We start from the raw sequence: 19,536 nt of genomic DNA on the forward strand, positions 1-19,536 counted from the left end.
AAGACACGTGATTTCTGCTCCAGGCAGTCGCGAAGCCGTGCAGAGCGAAGCAAAGCTATCCAGCACGGAGCTTTGCGTGCAGTGTGTGAGCTGAGTGCAGTCAGATGATTGACAGCACCTTCAGCCAATCGGCTCGTCTGTAACAACCTGCCAGCTGTCACATCGCGACGCGCTGGTTTATACGAGCGAGACGATTGGCTGAAGTTGAAATTGTTCATCTCGGCACGCTCAGCTCTGCGAGCTCTCGCAAGCTGAGGTGCCGAGAAGAAAGTGACATGACACACTGCTCGCAAAGGCAGCGCGCCACCGCTCCGCGCTGCTTCGCGTGCAGTGTGTCACGGCCTTTAGGCTGTTTGTGTACAGCTGCAGGCAGAGGCCTGTAAAAATCAGGCTGACAGGCACCTTTGCTGTAAGCACATCTAATCATTTACATCTATACAGGGATGGATGAGTGGCCCTGAACGCAGACAATTTGTATCGATTGAGTTGTACAGGCGGCTGCCAATGGCTGTATGCAAACACCTGCGACTCCCAGGCACATAAATAACACTCCTCCATCCCTATACAGGCACACTGTATAGTCCTCTGCAGCCATGTGAATGAGGTCTTAAGGTTCTTTTAGGCTCTGTTCATACCTAGACGTACTGTCGCAGCTGATTCAGTGCGACAAAACGCTCCACCCTAGGAATCCTATTAATTTCTATGGCCCCCCGTTCACACCCTTGAGTTTTGTCGCAAGTAGAAATACACCTGTCTCTCAAAATAGTACATGAGCTACTCTGGGGCAGATTTTAGTGCATTCTGTCCCATGGGCTCAATAGAAAATGCCTGTAAAATGCGCACGTTTTGCCCATTCACATGAACGTGTCAAAACCCGCTCACAAAATCTGCAAAAACTGCTCAAAAAACATGCATGTAAAATGTGTGTGATAGGCGTCGCTTAGGTGTGAATGCAGCCTTACTGCTTGTTATAAATATGTAGTCTGGACACAGGTGCAATTTATATACATTGTAAAAAAATCTTCCTCAACACGTGATCAATGACTAATTATTTACAGTTAGTTTTAGACGCTGACCTATTTGAGTCATTATTTTAATAAGCATCAATGTTTTATGAGATACCATGGTTTAAACATACAGAAGCCTAGCAATTCTACAATTAGCAAAGCAAATAAAACAAACTTTAGCTATAAACTGTGTTCCAGTTCAGCCAGACAAAGAATTCAGTGTTGGAATTCCTAAACATGTGTATGGCAGCCACAAATAACAGTGCAGGAAGGGAATGACAATTCACCTGCTTTCATGGCAGCATTTGGGCAGTAATAAAAAATCCATATGCATTAGGCCTAACTGTGTACAAATGGTCTAGTTACTTTAATATATACAGCAGAACACGGATCTCTTTTCAGTTTTGTAAGCAGGCCATAGGCAATATATTGCAGTTGCCTTTCAGCTGTCTTTCTAATCATTGAATGAGATTTCTTTTCCCAGAAAGGCATAAAAAAGCAGAACCTTTTCAAACATTCGACATTTCTTTGTTATTTAGACTTTGAAAACAACAAACAAACAAAAAAAAAGAACATGAAGCACAAAGTACTACACTGATTAGTAATTTGGTAATAGACATTTGAGTGCAGAATGTCATGTTGACACAGACACCTCTGATACAGATTCATCAGAGAAAAGAAATACTGGTTGGGCTATGGTTACCATTTGTCCACTTTTCTCAGGGACAGTCCCTGGTAAAACGAGGGTGCTGTCCCTAGCAGTGCATTGCAGGCAAGTCATTGGTGCCAGGCACCCAAGCCACGGGCTGTGCCAGGTCCCACTGCTGTGACCGTCCTTTTCTTTTAAAGTTTTGGTGCTGCAGTGCCTTTTGCATTGCAGTCACCGCCTCAGACCTCAGATACAGTGGCTGTTTACAGACTCGAGGAGTGCTTTCTTAAGCTCCTCCTCGGCTCTGATGTGTCACATGACACAGCTGAGTGGCGGACCTCTCTTTACTGTGGGTCTGTGGTCTCTACTGGGGAAGGGGGGAAATAAGTCTGTAATAGTGGGAGAGTGGGGGGGTTGGGGTGATGGGACAGGTCCATACTAGTGGGGAAAGGGAGATCTGTACTGAGGGTGTGGAATAAAAAAATGGGGAGGGGGTCATTTTTGGTTCTACTGCGTACACTGACCTGTACGTTACACATTTCTGACTTCTACATGCTATGCTATACACACGTGATCCCTGCACTCAATGCAGTACATATTCTTGACCCCTGCATTCCATTTATTACATACTTCTGACCCCTACACTCTTTGCGTTGTGTACTCTTGATACCTGGGTTACGCACACCACATTATTGCACTACTCAGTTCTTAGCATATTGTAATAATCTCCTGAATATCCTCCTCTTGTTCCAAATTCTGTGATCAATTATTTTAGGGTCTACTAACAATGGGGGTGACATTTTTCTGGTGTGAGGATTTTATTTTGAAAATCTGGTAATCTTCGGTTGGGCATGTTTTTTTAACCTGTTTGCTGGCTATTACACAAGAAATGTCTTGGTTGGCAGGTGTCCCATATACATTATATTGTAGTTGGACGGTCATTGAATGTCTACGGGCACCTATAATTTTTTTATCCAGCTCTTGTGGCTCAAGGATGCAGGCAGCAGCAGCCTAAACTACATTACAGACAGCACAATCTGATTCTGTCAATGTCTACAGTATTGCATGATGGTCATCTAAGTTCTAAAAGTACGTGATGTGTTCGCTGATAATCACATTTGAAAAAGTCAGTAAAAATAGTTTTCCCTTTTTGAAAAAAATGTTGTATACTTGCAAAATAATAAAAAAGGATACATTTACAGTATCATTCTCAACGGGAAACCCCTGGAAAAAGAAATGTGAAGGCTGCCAATACATTGCATTTTAAGGCAACTGCAATTTCTGGAAGGAGGGCAACAACGGCACCCCTTTATTTTTTGATGAACAAGTTTCCTTTGAACTAAATTGATCTTAGCAAGATGATGTCATATTTCTGGAATACAATCACCATAGCATACATACATGTAATTGAAAGCATTTATTTTTTCATAATTTGACCTTACCTTTAAATAGTAAACCAACAGTTCGTTGAGTGCGGGGTCAGCATTGAGGTTCACCAGGTAACATTTGTCATCACCAACTTTAATACCTGAAGACTGTAGAGAGATCCCCATGCTTTCCAGCTGCTTCTGCCTTCCCTGTGAACACAACACTCATCAGGGTTTAACTCAGTAAATTCTATTTTTTGTTTACCCCACACTGCAAGGATTAACTGCTTGTTTTGCTCTAGGGCTGAAAATAATAAAATACATAACATTTTTAAACAACTTATTAAGCCTTTTGTGTGCAGACCACCTGGAGTGTGTGCTGGGAAATGTTTGTATTAGTCTGCCAGTATCTGCTAGTGCCACAGACATAGGATTGTCACCCCAAAGCACTTGGTAATGCTTATCTCATGTCTGCCAATATTTATTTATACACACAAAATCTGTTATAACAAAGCACCTCTACCCAGCAATGTATTATCTCAATCTAAGTCTATGCAAGATGAGTAACTAAGGCATAAGCAACATGTGCTCTCCTTATGGTCAGCTTTACCTCCCAGCATCCTATATCAGCAATATTCTGACATCAGCAGCATAGCTTAATATTTTTAGATCTACCCAATGGATACAATAAAAAAATATAGGTATAAGCAGGCATGAGAAAGAAGTAAATCATGTTCTAGTTATGTAAGCTCTATAACTGCTACAAGACCACTAAGTATTACCTGTGCAATGGCTTCTGTTTTCCTCAGCTTCTCTTCCCATGTAATTGTCAGGTCTCTAATTAATTTCTCAGATTCTTCTAATTTTTCTTTCAGTTCAGGTGCCTTCATTGCCTATGCATGGAAAATAACAGGCAGATACATACATAATTAATCAAACTAAGCTGAAATCAATCCAGCCATCTGCTTCATAACATTTAACACTGCTACATTTTAAGATTTGCTAATAAGGAGTATAACGATATTATTTGGAAATCAACTTCGGCGAGAAATTCGATCCAAATAAACTAACAAAACTGACTCCATCTGTGGGAATACGTGGCAATATTGCAGAATGAATACATTTATCAGTAAAGTATGGAAGGAAAAGTACAATTATCAGTAAAACAGGATACGACTCTAATACAGAATTACATTGTTTAGCTTCAGAAAGATTAAGGCTTTGCTTTTTTTTGTAGCTCTCCTATAGTATTTCCTTGTTTTACTTTTATTTGAACTTGCTTCCATTTTTAAAAAATGTGTAATATTTCCACTGATAACTGCACTCCGCACTTAAAGTGACATTAAACCCTCAGATTTTTTTACATAAACCAATACTGTAATGTGTGCCTTACTGTAATCCATGGTTGTTTCCCTTCTCTTTGCTCTTCCTTTTAAATCTGTATCTGTTCTCATGCTCTGCAGAACTTCTGTTTTGCAGCAGACTGCCTTGTCTCAGGAATGGATACACGGTGTCTGTGTATAGGTTTTGTATAGGCTTGTAACCTGAGCCAGCACTACAGGAAGAGGCCCTGAGCTGAAAAGGGAAGTTCTCCCCAAGCATGAGAAGACATGAGGATTTAAAAGGAAGAGCAGCAAAGAGAAGGGAAACAACCATGGATTACAGTAAGGCACACATTACAGTATTGGTTTATGTAAAAAAATCTGAGGGTTTAATGTCACTTTAAAACAGATCCGACTCTGGAAAGCACTTAAGCGGAGCCCAGTGCCCGCACATCACTTCCACGCACATCCTGTGAAGGTCCAGCCCAACAAGGTTTGGTCACAGTAAGGTCCAACAGTCAAAGCTGGGAAAAACTGCACCAGACAGACGTGAGCGTAGGTGAGGAAACCACCAGCAGCTGTAGTTTCTAGAATCCTGATTAAAGAAAGAAAGTTGCTAGAAGCAGTAACAGGTTACATCTTGAATCAGTGGAGCTGAAGGAAAGCATTCATCCTCCTAGGATGCTAACAAAAAACTGAAGCATTCTGGTTAGGGGAGGGGTTCTACCATGGGCTGGCATATAGTTTTTTTGTTTTCCAGCATCCAATCCACCTGTAGGCAGCAGTTTGACCTAAAGTTACAAGGATTCCGCAATGGACAAGATTCCGCAATGGACAAGAGAGATAATTGAATTGATGACTCTGCCAAGGATGCAGAGAGAGAGACTGCTTTAGGTTAGAAAAAAACTGGCCAGGGTGCAGTTTGGCAACCTTGGTGACCCAGTGGTAGAGAACTAGAGTACTGTGCTTAGAAAGCTTCAGAGAAAAACTCATATTGCTTTTCATGCATTCATTTTTCTTTTTATGCATTTATAATAATGTTATCTTGCATCTGGATAAGGAACATAATGAGTAAAACGTTAAAGTTAAAACAAACCTCATTTAGAGCATGCAAATCAATCATAAACCAATTACTGTGGGTGATGAATTTAGGACTTGGTCAGACATTTTATCATGCCTATGCCTCTTTTATGAGGTTTACTCACCTCTGCCTGTGACAGCTGTTCTTTGAGTTTTTCCACCTCTTCCCGTAGTTCTCTGATAACTCTGGCATTAGGATCTTCATTCACCACAGCATGGTTGACTATCCTTTTGGCTCGATCAGCATACCTTAGTGTCGACAAGGTCTCTTCATAGTTGTCTGCTGCTGGGCTTATTGTTGCTATCATGGCTGTCTTGCTGTTGCCTCCCAAATTGTCCTTTGTGAAAGGTACAGATTAGTTAATTGTGACCAAGTCATGCCCAACCAAAACAGCTTTTATCTATAAATTATAAATGTTACCTACATTTATTTAAGTTGCTCCAGTTACAAAATGTTTAACTGAATGGACTGTGCTTTGCTTTTCTGATTTAACTAATGGGCAAAATATATTAAAATCTAAATGAAACTAACCTCAATGTGGTATTTAAAAATTTGACATAAAAGTTGCTTATTAGTGCTTGGCCAATATGGCACATACATAAAGCACACGCAGTGCATGTCATCCTACTGTACAGAATAGAGTTTTATCTGGCAGTAAACAAAGATTTAATGTCATGAGTGAATAGAGACCAGAACCTTGGTTGACTTTATTACACATATCTATAGTGTTTGGTGCTGTACCAATGGACCAGAAGGTCAGACTGTAGAATAGCGGAGTGAGGAGGCCCAGTCTTACAAAATTGTCCAAGATTGTGAGGGGAGGTAAAGAAAAAAAAAGGGAAAGTCTGAATAGTAAGACATCCTCAGGAGAGGATTTATGGAAATAACCACAACTCTATCAGACAGAGGTGATATTCTAATCGCTTTGTAGGTTTGTCAGAATGGTGGTAAAATCCGGTACACATCTGAGGGTGGGTTAGTATGTCCATTTTTAGAGCGTTAATGAGACTGGACCAAGAAAGCTCCTTGCCATTCCATTTAGATAATTCACAAACTATCTCTGTCAGTAGTTTTGACTAATTGAGGAAGTATAGTGTAGATAAGTGCAAAGGGATTCGAGTACCCAAATATTTTATGGAGTCAGATCTCCACTTAAAAGGGAAATTGATTAGTAGAAGGGTTGAGTGGTCGAGAATAGAGTGGCATTCAGGATCTCAGACTTGGATAAGTTTAATTTAAAATTGCTCAGGGAACCAAATAAATCAAATTGCCGTTAATTGATAGGAAGTCTAGTGAGCAGATGGGTTAAGAACATCAACAATAATGCAATTCTTAATCATAGCCAATGATGAATGTATAGCTTAGGAAACAGAAGTTTTTTTTCCAGAAGATACCTATAAGGTGTTAAGAACAGCTAACATTTCAGTTCTTTTAGGACTTAGCTTTCCTACTCCCACAAGGTGCAAGATAGATTAAAGAAGTGATATCATTTTTTAATATGTGGTCTGCAATATAGGCATTGATATTGGAACATGTTTTATTACCTTAAGAAGCCATGTTAGCACAGAATCTCTGTAAGGCACAAATTTGTTCTTTCCTTTCCCTGCAGCTTGATCGGCCAAAGAAGATATAACCAAACCCAAAGTTGTTAGTGACCTGGGTGGACAGATGCACATCTGTTAAAATACAGATATCATATCTAATGCTATGCAGTATTATGGAATATATATTTTAAATATGCCTAGGGTACACACCTAAAACTTGTCAGTGATGTTGGCTTATTTTAAGCTCTGCAACATGGGTCCCTAAGTGACAGACTAAGTAGCGGTTCCATCTGGACCATGATTGCCGACAAGGTTATGGCTGACTGACAGTGGATGCGCTGGCCTCTGAGGCTGGCGCATCCACAGTAAGCCATAACCGAGAGAAGGTCTCTATTCATCCTCAGTCATTTGCTGCTAGGACCACAGTGTTCCTAGCAACCAATTACTTTTTCTCCGTCCAGCATTAAGAGAGGACGGAAGAGTATCGTCTTCCGTCCTACCCTTCGGCCAGAAGTCTGCTCCGCCTCCTCCCATCCACATACAGCCATCTAATTCCAAGGCAGTCAAGCTGGACCTGTTCACTGAATTACTGTTGAAGAACTAGCCTCTGGTCTGTAAGTAAGAGAATTACTTTTTCTCCTCAAAGTCTTCTCACAGCATTTTGCTTTTTAATCAGATTCCCATTTAACATAAGTGAAGCATATTGTCCCATGTTTAAAAAAATCAACTGAAATACCATTGCAAATCCAGAGTATCCACTAGTACATAATGCTATTCTACTACCTGTGCCATGAGGAGACCCTCAAACTTTTTTTCTTTTAATGTTTCATGGCTTAGCTGTAAGCCATGAAACATTCTGTGTTTCAGCACTCTTTACATTCTTATCTTGCTTTCTGCACTTGTAGACACATATAATCACATAGTTGCTCATTAAATCCAACACAGATAAAAATCACAGAAAAGGCTCCTACTTGTTGATGTTGCTTCCTTCCTTGAGGCGTTCTCCCGCAGCACCCGTTTTGGACACTCTTTCGCTGCCAGCCAAATCCACCAAGCTCACTTTACTGACCCGCTCTCCAGAATTCTACTCACAAGTAAATGAGAATATTTAGCATAAAAATACATTTTATACAAACTTAAAAAGGTTTTGTTTTTTTTGCAAACACGAGTTGGTTAAAACCCAAAAACAAAAATCCACTCACAATGGATCTCCATTTTCAAATGAATGAGGAAACCCAACCCCATGTGGATTTTTACTGCAATGCCATGGAATTCTCACACCATTCCCAACACAGTCATGCAAGCACTGAACTCTGTGTTTTTTTAATTCGATCTACTTGTTTCTATGGACAATCCAATAGAGAGTGCATAATTCCATGACCAGCTCCTTTGTGGATTATGAAGAAACCATGTGACCTGCTGACAACTAAAAGCTAGGCTCCCACCATCACAGTTGTGCTGGGGGCTGTGTGACATCTACCAACAAGGGCACTGGGTGACCGTAAACAAGCAGAATTCAATACAAATTTGCAAACATACTCATACTACTACACTGACAGGTATTACGACACCCCACAACCCATGGACACTCAGGGGTGTATTTGATCAAAGCATGCAATTTGCCAGGCAATTGGACATCATTGCTCGTGGTCTAAGTTCATATATCTGCCATGATGTCACAAATGACTGCATTACAGTGTTACCTGGGCATTTAAAACCGAGGCCAGAGTGGCACATTTGACATATGAAATTTAGGCAGAAGGAAGGAGCATTACTTCTCCTTTCTCCCTGATCCCAAAAGCGCTGGAGCAGACACTGCGAGGCATCCTTGGATATAGCTCAATACTGATAAGGTAAATATTTGTTAAGCAATAAATAAAGATTTTTTGTTGTCTTTTTTTCCCCAAGTCTTTTACCTACACCCCTAAAACCAGTTCCCCAGGGAGGGACGGCCACCTGTTTGCCACCAATGGGGGAGCAGGTAGGTAGTATCCCATCATATAAAACTGATGTGGACTAAAACACTGACTTGCATTGTAATGAAAATCAATATTCACTTCTACAGCACCCAAGGTACAAGAAGATGTTGTCAACACTAAATATGAATAGTTACCGGATCGAGTTGTGAATGTGCCCAGAATGTTGTAAAATTATGTAACACAGATATAGGTTTGATTCATACTGTGATATTATGCAGAAACAGACATCGAGATTAAACATTTTAAACCTGTTGCCCATCTAAGACATAACTAAACAGAATTCTGTGGCAGACACTTACCCCAGACTGATGGTCATACAAAGTTTGGGTGACAATGATGTTAAATACTGCGTGTGATCGGCTGCTTTCTTCATTCATGTTAGTTGCAGCAACAGTTCGAGATTTGTTTCCTTCAGACATTAATGACTCAATATCCTAATAAAGAAAAATGTTAAACAATTAGGGACCATTTGTGGTAACTATACGATGGGTTATATCACTAGTTACATTTATTTGAACCATAGCCAACAGCTTTTAGCCCTAAAAATAATAATTTTTAGAATCCTGAACCATAAAGGCAGTGGTGGCCAAAAGCATGGACGAGTAAGCACACAAGTGGGAGAAAAAAAGACAGACTGCAAAAATTATAGCCTGTCTCACCTGCCAAAATATTTGTTGGGGGCCTGTGTCAACGGGCTTTGGTCTTGTGCCCATGCATTCATCAATTTGATATTAGTCTGAGATGTTTCTTAGATCATTTAGAATTCACTGGCAGTTGCATTGGACCTTCAGTTGACCACCTTCTGACCTGCACTTGACTAGCTTCATGCAGGTTTTAATTTCCAATAGTCTTGTATGGGAATGCACAAGCTGTCCGAAGTGAAAAAAAGCCCATCGATCGACACAGACCCTAATTTGCTTTAGCCAGTCTTGGGATGCAAAATATCCCCCGTCAGACAGCATAGGCGTGCTCATAATGTATGAAAACTGCACTCATCCTTTTAGTCCCGTGAATATGAAATATGGAAGATGTTACATTTCAATATCTCTGGTTTAATATCCGATCTACATTCCCTTTTGTGAACATTAAACTCAATGTTGAACACATACAGGGAGGTCGTCAGTTTTTATCTTTTATTTGGGCATCACATAAATGATTTAAAAAGGTTTCTTCTAGTACTGTTAAGGTGCCCATACACCTTACGACCATCGGAAGACTTTTGTCTTGCGATGGTCGTATGCTTATTGAAAGCTTGTACGATCTGCCCACCTTGGACGGGCAGATCGTACTTGCGATCATCGAAAGCCCGCCCCACTGAGGGGCGGGCTTCCGATGACCGCACTGCAGAACGGGCAGTGTGCGCGTGCGCACACCGGCCCGTTCCACAGCTATTGGACGAGCAGGCTAGAAACCCGCCAACAATCGTACGATTGTAGGGGGGTTTTCGAGCATGTTGGTTCGACAAAAGACGTGCGACCGTACAGTAGAAACGGTCGCACGTCTTCGTTCACACTGCTCGATTCTCGTACGATCGCGGGATTTCGCCGGATTCTCGTACGAGAATCGAGCAGTGTATGGGCACCTTTACACATGCAGCTTTTGTCATGCACATTGTTTAGACAGATCTTACATTGGTTGAATAAACAACAATATTCACAGTAATAATAGACAAATGGTCTGATATTGAAGCATATATTTTTTTATTTATATAGTTGTTTTACATTAAAGCACTAAACCATTTGCATCAGTCCCAACTCGCCAACAAAGTTTAAAACCTATTGAAGACTTTACATGCTTTAAAGCATATCTAAACCAAAGACCAAAAATGTTATGTCTAGCAGCCTACCAATCCTTAAATGTTAGTTTTCTTTTATCAGGCGAAGAACATTTTCTGCAGTACATAAAAACTAAATAGCTGTTGACTTTGCCAGAATTTCAGTGTCCTTGCATGCTATCACACAGCACAACCGGGGTGCAGCACTGCGCTTTGCTATTCATCGGCACTTTGCGATAGTGTGCACTAAATGCACGGTACTGAGTATTTAGAGCAAGTCAAGAGTGTAAATGGGCCCTGAACACAACTAGAGTCTCAAAGAATGTTATCAGCTTACCCAACTATCTTCTGTGGACTACAAAACAATGTTATGCCGATGCACTGCAGATGAGGAGAGGGGAAGGTGTTTGTAGTTCAAATCAGGACAGCAGGCTAGGGAAAGAAAGCTGGTCTTCCATAGATACAGTAAAAAAAAAAAAAGTAGGTGTTGTCACTCTAGGATGGGAAATGTTATAAGCTTATCCCACTAGAATGTGTTTTGATTAAGGAAGTAAACCAGGTTACCTAGAGTAAACCCATGCAAACACAGGGAGAACATATACAATTATTTTGGATAATATTCTTGGGGGTGAAGTAAACCCAGGACCTTAGAGCTGCAAGACAAGAAGACTAGCCACTTAGCCAAGGTACTGGCCATTACGTTTAGGACAGCGGAACAAATAAATCCTCTTCTAGTTTGTACATGTAAAGTATTAAAGACAAAAGCAGAATCATGAGCAACTAATTCTTAAAAAGCAAAGATCACCTGCTAAATTAACATAAAAACTTGACAGTGCTCAGGTAATATTAATGCAATGTGCAGTTACACTATAGTATATAATTTTTGCAAAATGTCCACAGTTGTCTTCTAAGACAGACCTTGTAAAAGCCAGAACAACAAGTTGTACACTACCAGAAGTCTTTACTATGAAAAAAGCTTTAAAATTTTGTTTTACACATGCCCTTTATTACAGAGTTTATAATGGTACTAGATAGATAAAATCCCTTTCTGGTCATTTAAGATTACTCATGCATGAAACATCAAAGTAAAAAGTTAATTGACCCTGAAAACTTCCAATGTGCTGACATCTCCTAAAGAAAAGTCAATAGCATTATTAGTTTATCACATCGTGCTGCCTCTTGTTTGGACGCAAACAATCAGCTTAGGACTCATCAATTTAAAGAGGATATATCTCAGCCAAATGCTGTTAGGCAGTTTATATTTAATTGGCTAGAAGATTATGAGAGCATTTTAGGTACGTGTCATATTATGCTCAAGCACTAGACTAGTGTTTATCTGTGCCGCTGCAATAGATTTGTTTAGGGTTCCCAGGTGCCCTGTTTTTTCTGCCACACAGTTTTAGCTCTGAACGATAATTTCCCCATAGCTCTGCTTCTCCTTGGCTAACAAAACTAAAACAGGAAGTATACATTGCTTTTCACATAGCAAGTACATTTAAGGTCACACAACTCCAAACTCCAGGGATATGTTGCAGGTAGCAAGGAAAGTCAAGGGAATTAGCCAGACTTGGTTTCCCAACTCAAGCTTTGTGATCCAGCAACCAAATGTTGGGTACTTACTCTGCTATTTGCTGTCTACAAACTGATCAAATAGCAAAAAAGATATGCTGTAGAGGTAAGGCTGGCCATTATTGGATCATATGCCTGAGAAACAAGGCATAAACAAGGCCAGTCAAATTAATACTCCACATTACATCATCATTTGACCATTTTTTTTATAGGTCTTCAATGACATGCATATATTTATCTAATCATTTGCAGCCCAAAATTATGTTGGGCCTACAACCACAATCACATGTCTTCATAAAGCCTCTTCAAGAACTTTTGCCCTGAGTAAACACGGATATCTACTGTCATTCACTTGAACATTCTAAGCACCAAAGTTTGACTGCACCCAAATTAGGATCCACCACTGGTAACATGGCCATTGCCACATGAGCAAGGATTTTCAACATAATATACATAATGGGGGCAATTCATAAAAACTGGAGCGGACAGAATCTGGAGGAGTTGCCCATGGCCATCAATCAGCTTCTCTGTTTAATTTTCAAAGTTAACTGAACAAACAAAAAATAGAAGCTGATTGGTTGCGATAAGAAAAAACTGTCTGCTCCAGTTTTCATGAATTCCCCCTAATATTCTGTTCAGGAAAAAAATTGTTCGCCAAAAGAAAAGGCTCATGAGGGGACTTTTGCAAGCTAGTGCAAATAAGAAGAAACACATCTACTATAACAACAACAGTGAATGAATAGCTTTCATTGTGTGGCCTGCAGTGAAAGAAACAATGATTCCGATTGGCTGCTTCTGGAAATAAGCCAGTGTCCAGGATAGAATCACACAGCGCTCACCACTAAGGCCCAACGTGTTTTGAAACACTTGGAAAACCAGGAAGCAACATATGTGAAGTAGAGGTTCCTGTTTGATTTCCTGGACATGCACGAGGGACACTTGAGTAATGACAGCCATCAGCTCAGTGTTGCTGGTGTCAAAATGCGCATTTGACTTTTCTTAAATGACGTCTTCATTTCTATGCTGCTTCACAGAACTTTTTATTAGTATCCGCCTTAGCTCCAGATGCTGACTATAAAAACCATCAGTCTTATCCGGTTGAAGAACAGAAATTTAAGGACGGTAAAACTACAGGTGTCTCCCCGTCTACAAACTACATGGCTAATATGCATTCTGAGCGCAACCTAACAGGTTTGTTTTATTGCCTGGTACCCTTTCAAGCATAGCTCCAGGAAAATATACAACACACTATAAATCAGCTATGTATTCCTTCAAGTGTCATGCAACTATTTTCAGTTCATATAGAGTGATAGCAGAGATCTAGAATTAGATCTAGAATTAGGAGTTACCATGCGACATCTGACAGTTAAAACCTGGCTTGCAGAGGAATTTATGCTCTGTATGGCTATAGGAGAGAAAAGGGGGATATTAGGTGGTTTCCAGGTGGGAGAATGGTCAGGATGTGTGTAACCGGTTTACTGGTGCTCATTAGAATTCCAAAAGTAAAGCAGGAGGTGAAACATAAGCACAGAAGCTGCACGACTGCTGCCTCCAAAGCTGGCCATATCCCTTACAATTATCTGCAGGTTTTCTGTGGTCAGATGGAAAAGGTGCAACAGATTCCTCCATCTACACTTAACTGTGTGGATAGAGTAATCTTCCCCCTGGGCCAATCTGTTGCACTTTTTCCATCTGACCACAGAAAATCTGCAGATAATTGTAAGGTGTATGGGCACCTTAAGGCTCCATTCATATATGGCGTTTGCAATTTTTCACGTGCCACGAGAACACGCATGGATTCCGTAAAATTGCATTTTTGCACCAAGTGTGCACTGCCCTAGTGTGAACAATGCAAATTGGAATGCATTGTTTTTTTAAGTTTAACATGTTTCTGTGCGTACAAATACGCCTGAAAAAAACGTTCATGTGTGAATGGAGCCTTAAAAGTGTTACCTCCCCATATGGAAGGCAAAACAATAGCTCAGCAGGGGTGGCTGCATCACAGGAGTATGTGCATTGCCTTACAAATGATCAAAATAGATCTTAAACTGCTAAGGTTTATTAATTACTATGGGTTACACATACATTATATAAAGAATATGTCAAAAAGATACCTCAAATGTAGTTACTGCTAATTGGGATAAACCATCCACATATGGTCCTAACACCTTGTGCTCCCGAACTTTAAGGGAATGTCGACTTCTGTAAGAAAGAATACATCAGATAAATAATGAAACTGTAAAACCAATTATAGTGATACATAATACATTCTAATAATACCTTTCGGATAAGGATGGTACAGGAAGAAAGGAAAAAAGTTTTTATGCACCAAATTACTTTTTCAGTACACATTTGGGAGAATTACCCTTTTAATTTTTTTTCCACATTTTTAGATATACAGTCACTGTCTTGCAATACTGTCTTGCAGTTCTCAAATCGAATCCCAACCAGGACACTATCTGTATGGAGTTTGCATGTTCTCCCTGTGCTTACATGGGTTTCCTCTGGGTACTCTGGTTTCCTCAAACACATGCTGGTAAGTTAACTGGCTCTTCTAAATTGACCCTAGTGTGCGTATGTATGCATATGAGATAGGGGATTTCGATTTTAAGCTCCTTGAGGGCAGGGACTGACGTCAATGTACAGTATGTAAAGAATTGCATAAATTGTTGGGTCTATATAAATGCCTATCATAATACATGCACTAGAAAAGCTTAACTATCACAGGCACAAGAGGATTCACGATTGTCACAGTTCAATAACTGCATGGCTGAGCTGTGAATAGCCTTTGAATTTAGTTTAAGCTGTCCTTCATGTTGGCTGCCAGCAATACAATGGTTAAAAGTTCACAGGTCAGGTTTCCGAGTGAAGGAGATACTTTTTTTGCTCTAAGACTACCAGTGATTGTCAGGGTTTTCCTGTGTGCTGCAAACACCAAAGACTGTAATGCTGTCACATACTGCTGTCACATAGTGTGCAATAAACGATCTGAGGGGAATCCCCGTTGCCTGGTGTATGGAATGACCACATCTGTTCACAGGATTTATGGTTTGTGAAGCTAATGGAGCTTTTTTTTTTACCCCCTCTTTTGCATGTATATCCTCTGGCCTTGTAGTTCAGCGAAGTAACATAAAATGTTTATAATGCTGGACTAGCCACATTCATACCCAGGTAAGCCGTTCTTTATAAATGATTTTCCTTTGCACTGCAATTGATAAATGGTTCTAATGGCCAATTTGTAAACTCTTTAATAGTTGAATCTGCAAACCCAGTATTATATGCACCATCATTTTAGGCACTGGAGCTATACAGCCAAATAAAATATGTAATAAAAGTTTGCATTGCAAATGAGTTCAGCTGCCAGGAAAGATGGTGGTAGCATAGTGACAGCAGACAGTAAAGTGTAGCAGGGACAGGAAAGGAGCAACAAAAGAGCTGATTGGGTGTGGAGGAGAGCAGGAACTCTGCCTTATGTTGAATTCCAGGTTAAAAAAAATGTAGCTGGTGCTACTACAGTGCTTTACAAAGGCCTTCCAGGTCCTCTACTGTCCCCGTGCTGAGCAACTTCCTTTGCGATGTGAAAACACAGAGAGACACTCACTCGCACAGTGGCCTTTCACTGAACGCCTCGTATTATCAATGAATACTAGGCGTTCTCTTATTGGAGGAGGGTTGGTGATGCATATTGTCCCTCCATCTCAAAACAAGTTTATGAGTTTGATATATGTAAAATTTGATTTCATCTTTGCAGTGATGCTAATCACACACTCTAATACACTAGCAGCCAATAGAGGGACAAATCTACATGAAACAGAACTCTTTATCATAGAACAGCAAGCGCGTAAAATGTGATAGCTTTGAGTAATTTTGTTTTCCAGGTAAACATTTGTAACAATAATTATATAAAAAAACATGGGGTGCCGAGACCAAATTAACAATAGTAGTCCTGACTAAAAACATTTTTGGTCAGGTGTCCCCTCTAAAAAATAAATGATAAATATTATATATACAGAGAAAGAAATAGCAGAAATGGGCACCACTTTAATGAAATGCGTTGGCATCAACTGGACCGCCCCACCCAATCTACCGTGTGGTATGGTCGCATGCAGCACTGCCTGGGATTAGGCATTGGCATCTCTACTCCTGGCATTAATACGAGTGCTGTTTTGGGCAAAACAAATGCACTTGATGCAGGCTAAAGGACTACTTCAGTAGTCATTTATTGTAAACCTGGATCAGAAAAGGCTCAGGAACCAATATCCATGGAAGTATTTAGTGATATAACCATTTGGGTCTGTGGGTACACATGCTGCTGAAAACATATACAGAAATTTCACAGCTCGATATCTTTGCATGCATTTTCTGCTTTACCATTAATTGAAAATAGATGGGACAAGGATAGATGAAAATATTATATATATCTATATTGTGATAGCAGGCAGGTAAAATCACCTGGGTGTATCCAAGATACAGTATGCGTGTCCCAGGTTCAGGTTGTACACAGACTTTTTCCACTAGAGGGAGTGCTGGGAGGGCTTGAGTGGTAGAGTTAATGAGCCCAGATGAAGCAAGCTGGCTCATTAGGCCTCTATAAGAACACCCAGACCGCACAGAGATTTGCTCCACCCTGGAACAAGTTTTGTGGCTGAGTAGACTGGGGAGCTTTCTATCTACCTGTGCGGTGAGACAGCCTGTGTGGCAGTTTGCTCAATAGGGAGATAGGTGCTAGGGGCAGCACAAGGTTGCACCTAGTTGTTAGTGAGGGAAAACAGTGTGTAGTAAATTGCCAAAAGCAAGAGTTTATTTTCATGTTTTGCTCCTATTTGTTTGTATATAGTGTAAATAAAACTGCACGTGTTTTCGCCTGAAGAAACCGTTGCTTGTTGTGCCTATATTTTGTGGGGTGAACACAAATCCAGGGAGTCACACACACCTGCTGCCAAGCTAACACCCTCACAATATAAAAGTGTGGCTCGGGGTTACCGCTTATGGTCCTGAAAACTAACCCCCGAGCCACACTCGGGAATACAGCCATGGAGGTTAGTGGGTGCATTTAAACATTATTTTGTACAAGACGAGTATAGCCCAAAACCTATATTTTAACACAAAAAGTAGCGGGTCGTCTTATACGCTGGCAAATGTATATATACACACATACATATATGTACAGACACACACTGTATGATTTCTGTACTTACAAGTTGGTTATTTCACATATCAGGATTTATTCTCGCAGCGGTGCCCGTTTCTGCTATTTCTTTTTGTGTATATACAGTATATACATAAACATTATAACAATGACTTAAATGTGTACTCTGTAAAACTGTAGTTCTTTGAAGCACAGCCAAAAATGCTGAATCCTGCCGTATTTTCATACCTTCAGAGCAGTCTCAGAATAACAGAGTAGCAGCTAGAAAAGGATTATGTAATAACGGTTCTCTACAGAACTGAACTACACACTCCAGAACCGTTACAAGTTCCCTAAAAAGCAGTTAGAAACTACATGTATTGTTATTACATCTCAAATAAATACTTTGCACCACTACTAATTATAGCAATGCAGCTGAGCTGTATACAACAAGAGGAGCTAAAGTTTCCACGAGTCAGCTAGGAAAGAATTATGAAAGCTTCTAAATCGGTCAGGGTTAGTTAAGTTTATTGCATATTAAAAAAGCAAAGGAGAATATGGAAGAACCACAATCTGAATATACCAGGACCAGAAGAATCCTCAACCCTTAGTTCACTGTAAAAAAATGTATTACTTTTACATGGAAATAGACTAGACTACCACAACAATCCCTGCGTATTCTATACCATTAAGGCCTTGTTCACACCAAATGCAGAGCAGATCCGCTCAGGTTTCTGCACACGCAGTGCAGTGGGTTGTGCCGCGTTTTTGATAAGATCTGGGCCGTTTTATTTTTTTATTTTTTTTAGTTTAACATGGGCTTTCAGTGCGTTACAGGCATTTGCATGCATTTTTGATGCGTTTGCAGATCCAGAGCAGTTAAAATAGGGCCTGCAGCAGTTTTTTCACCTGCTATGGACCTGCTCTGGAACTGCACGCTGCAATGTGAACTGGAGCAAAAAATACCATTGGAATACATTGGACGCAGTTTTGATCGGGTCTGCAACTGCTCTACGCTTGGCGTGAAAACGGCCTAATGGTTCCTGCACCTTCCGAGTCACTGGGCAGGATCAGGAGTTTTGAATTCACTCTGATTTTTCTGGTCCACATACTCATTCCAGGTCCGTGCCTCCAAAAATACTGAAGCTGCTGGATGTGCATGAAAGAGAGGCAACTAGCATTTTCAGAAGGATGCCGAAACGGCAGCCTACATATTTGTCTCAGTACAGTTTTCTTTGAAGCTGGGGCACACTACAACCTCCTGGCTTCCATCATTTAGGAACCATGGGAAAGGGATAACCATTGTCATGACCTCCACATGATCTTAACCACCACAAGCCATCTGAAATGTGTCTTCAGCTTTATAAGAAGCAGTATGGTCAAAGCCTATACACTTGTTATTCCACAGGTTTGGATGACAAATCCAACATGAATATGTGAATAATATCTAAACAAATTAAGGTATAGTTGGTAGGAAGTCTCTATACTGTATGGGGATACGTTATGACAGATTATAGTGTACCTAAGGCCCCATTCACACTGAGCGGATTGCCGCGCGATATCGTCAGAAGTCGCCGGCCAATGATTTTCAATGGAGCTGTCTTAATATGCAGCTCCATGTCGCCCGTCGCAAGTCGTGCCTGCAGGACCCTTTTTTCAGAACGTCACCCCGAACATCGCGCTATCCCGGCCGCGCGGATCCGCTCCTAAAAGGTATGTCGCTCAGTGTGAATGGGGCCTGTAATTAGAGCTGAATACTATATGGTTTGTTGTATCCAGGCTTCTCTAAAGTATATGGCCACTGGATTCTATGTCATTTTGGGATTGATAATGTATTGTTTTTGTGTGCCTGGACTGGTGAGATCAATTGGCTAACGGTCCAAGGAAGCAGATCACAAATGCTGGAAAATAACCATGTATCAAAAAACCTCAAAACTCTTCGATCTCTCTCAAACTGCGGGTGCAGCTTGTTACACATTGAAAAGGAAGAAAATAACAATGTTATGTCTGACCTGGCAGAAAACAACAGACTCTATACAAGACTAGGGCCTCCAATAAATTTCAGGGGGCAGTGGGAAACACAATTACTATCTGACTTCCCTCGGGCAAATTTACT

At 40.5% G+C, this 19,536-nt stretch overlaps 1 protein-coding gene across 3 annotated transcripts in view; it reads right to left on the minus strand.

The window, feature by feature from the left end:
• KIF13A (kinesin family member 13A) overlaps positions 1-19,536 on the minus strand; it is a 165,593-nt gene that overhangs the window by 50,553 nt on the left and 95,504 nt on the right. For all 3 annotated transcript variants that reach the window (XM_018559634.1, XM_018559632.1, XM_018559635.1), the window contains exons 7-13: positions 14,407-14,494; positions 9,249-9,383; positions 7,942-8,054; positions 6,971-7,082; positions 5,551-5,763; positions 3,806-3,916; positions 3,099-3,233 (exon numbers count right to left, since the gene is read on the minus strand). In XM_018559634.1, the coding sequence (XP_018415136.1) occupies positions 3,099-3,233; positions 3,806-3,916; positions 5,551-5,763; positions 6,971-7,082; positions 7,942-8,054; positions 9,249-9,383; positions 14,407-14,494 (907 nt within the window). The remainder of the gene's footprint in view (positions 1-3,098; positions 3,234-3,805; positions 3,917-5,550; positions 5,764-6,970; positions 7,083-7,941; positions 8,055-9,248; positions 9,384-14,406; positions 14,495-19,536) is intronic.

This window comes from Nanorana parkeri, unplaced genomic scaffold (assembly GCF_000935625.1).
Source record: "Nanorana parkeri isolate BGI_ZX_2015 unplaced genomic scaffold, ASM93562v1 scaffold408, whole genome shotgun sequence".
Taxonomy (NCBI): Eukaryota; Metazoa; Chordata; class Amphibia; order Anura; family Dicroglossidae; genus Nanorana; species Nanorana parkeri.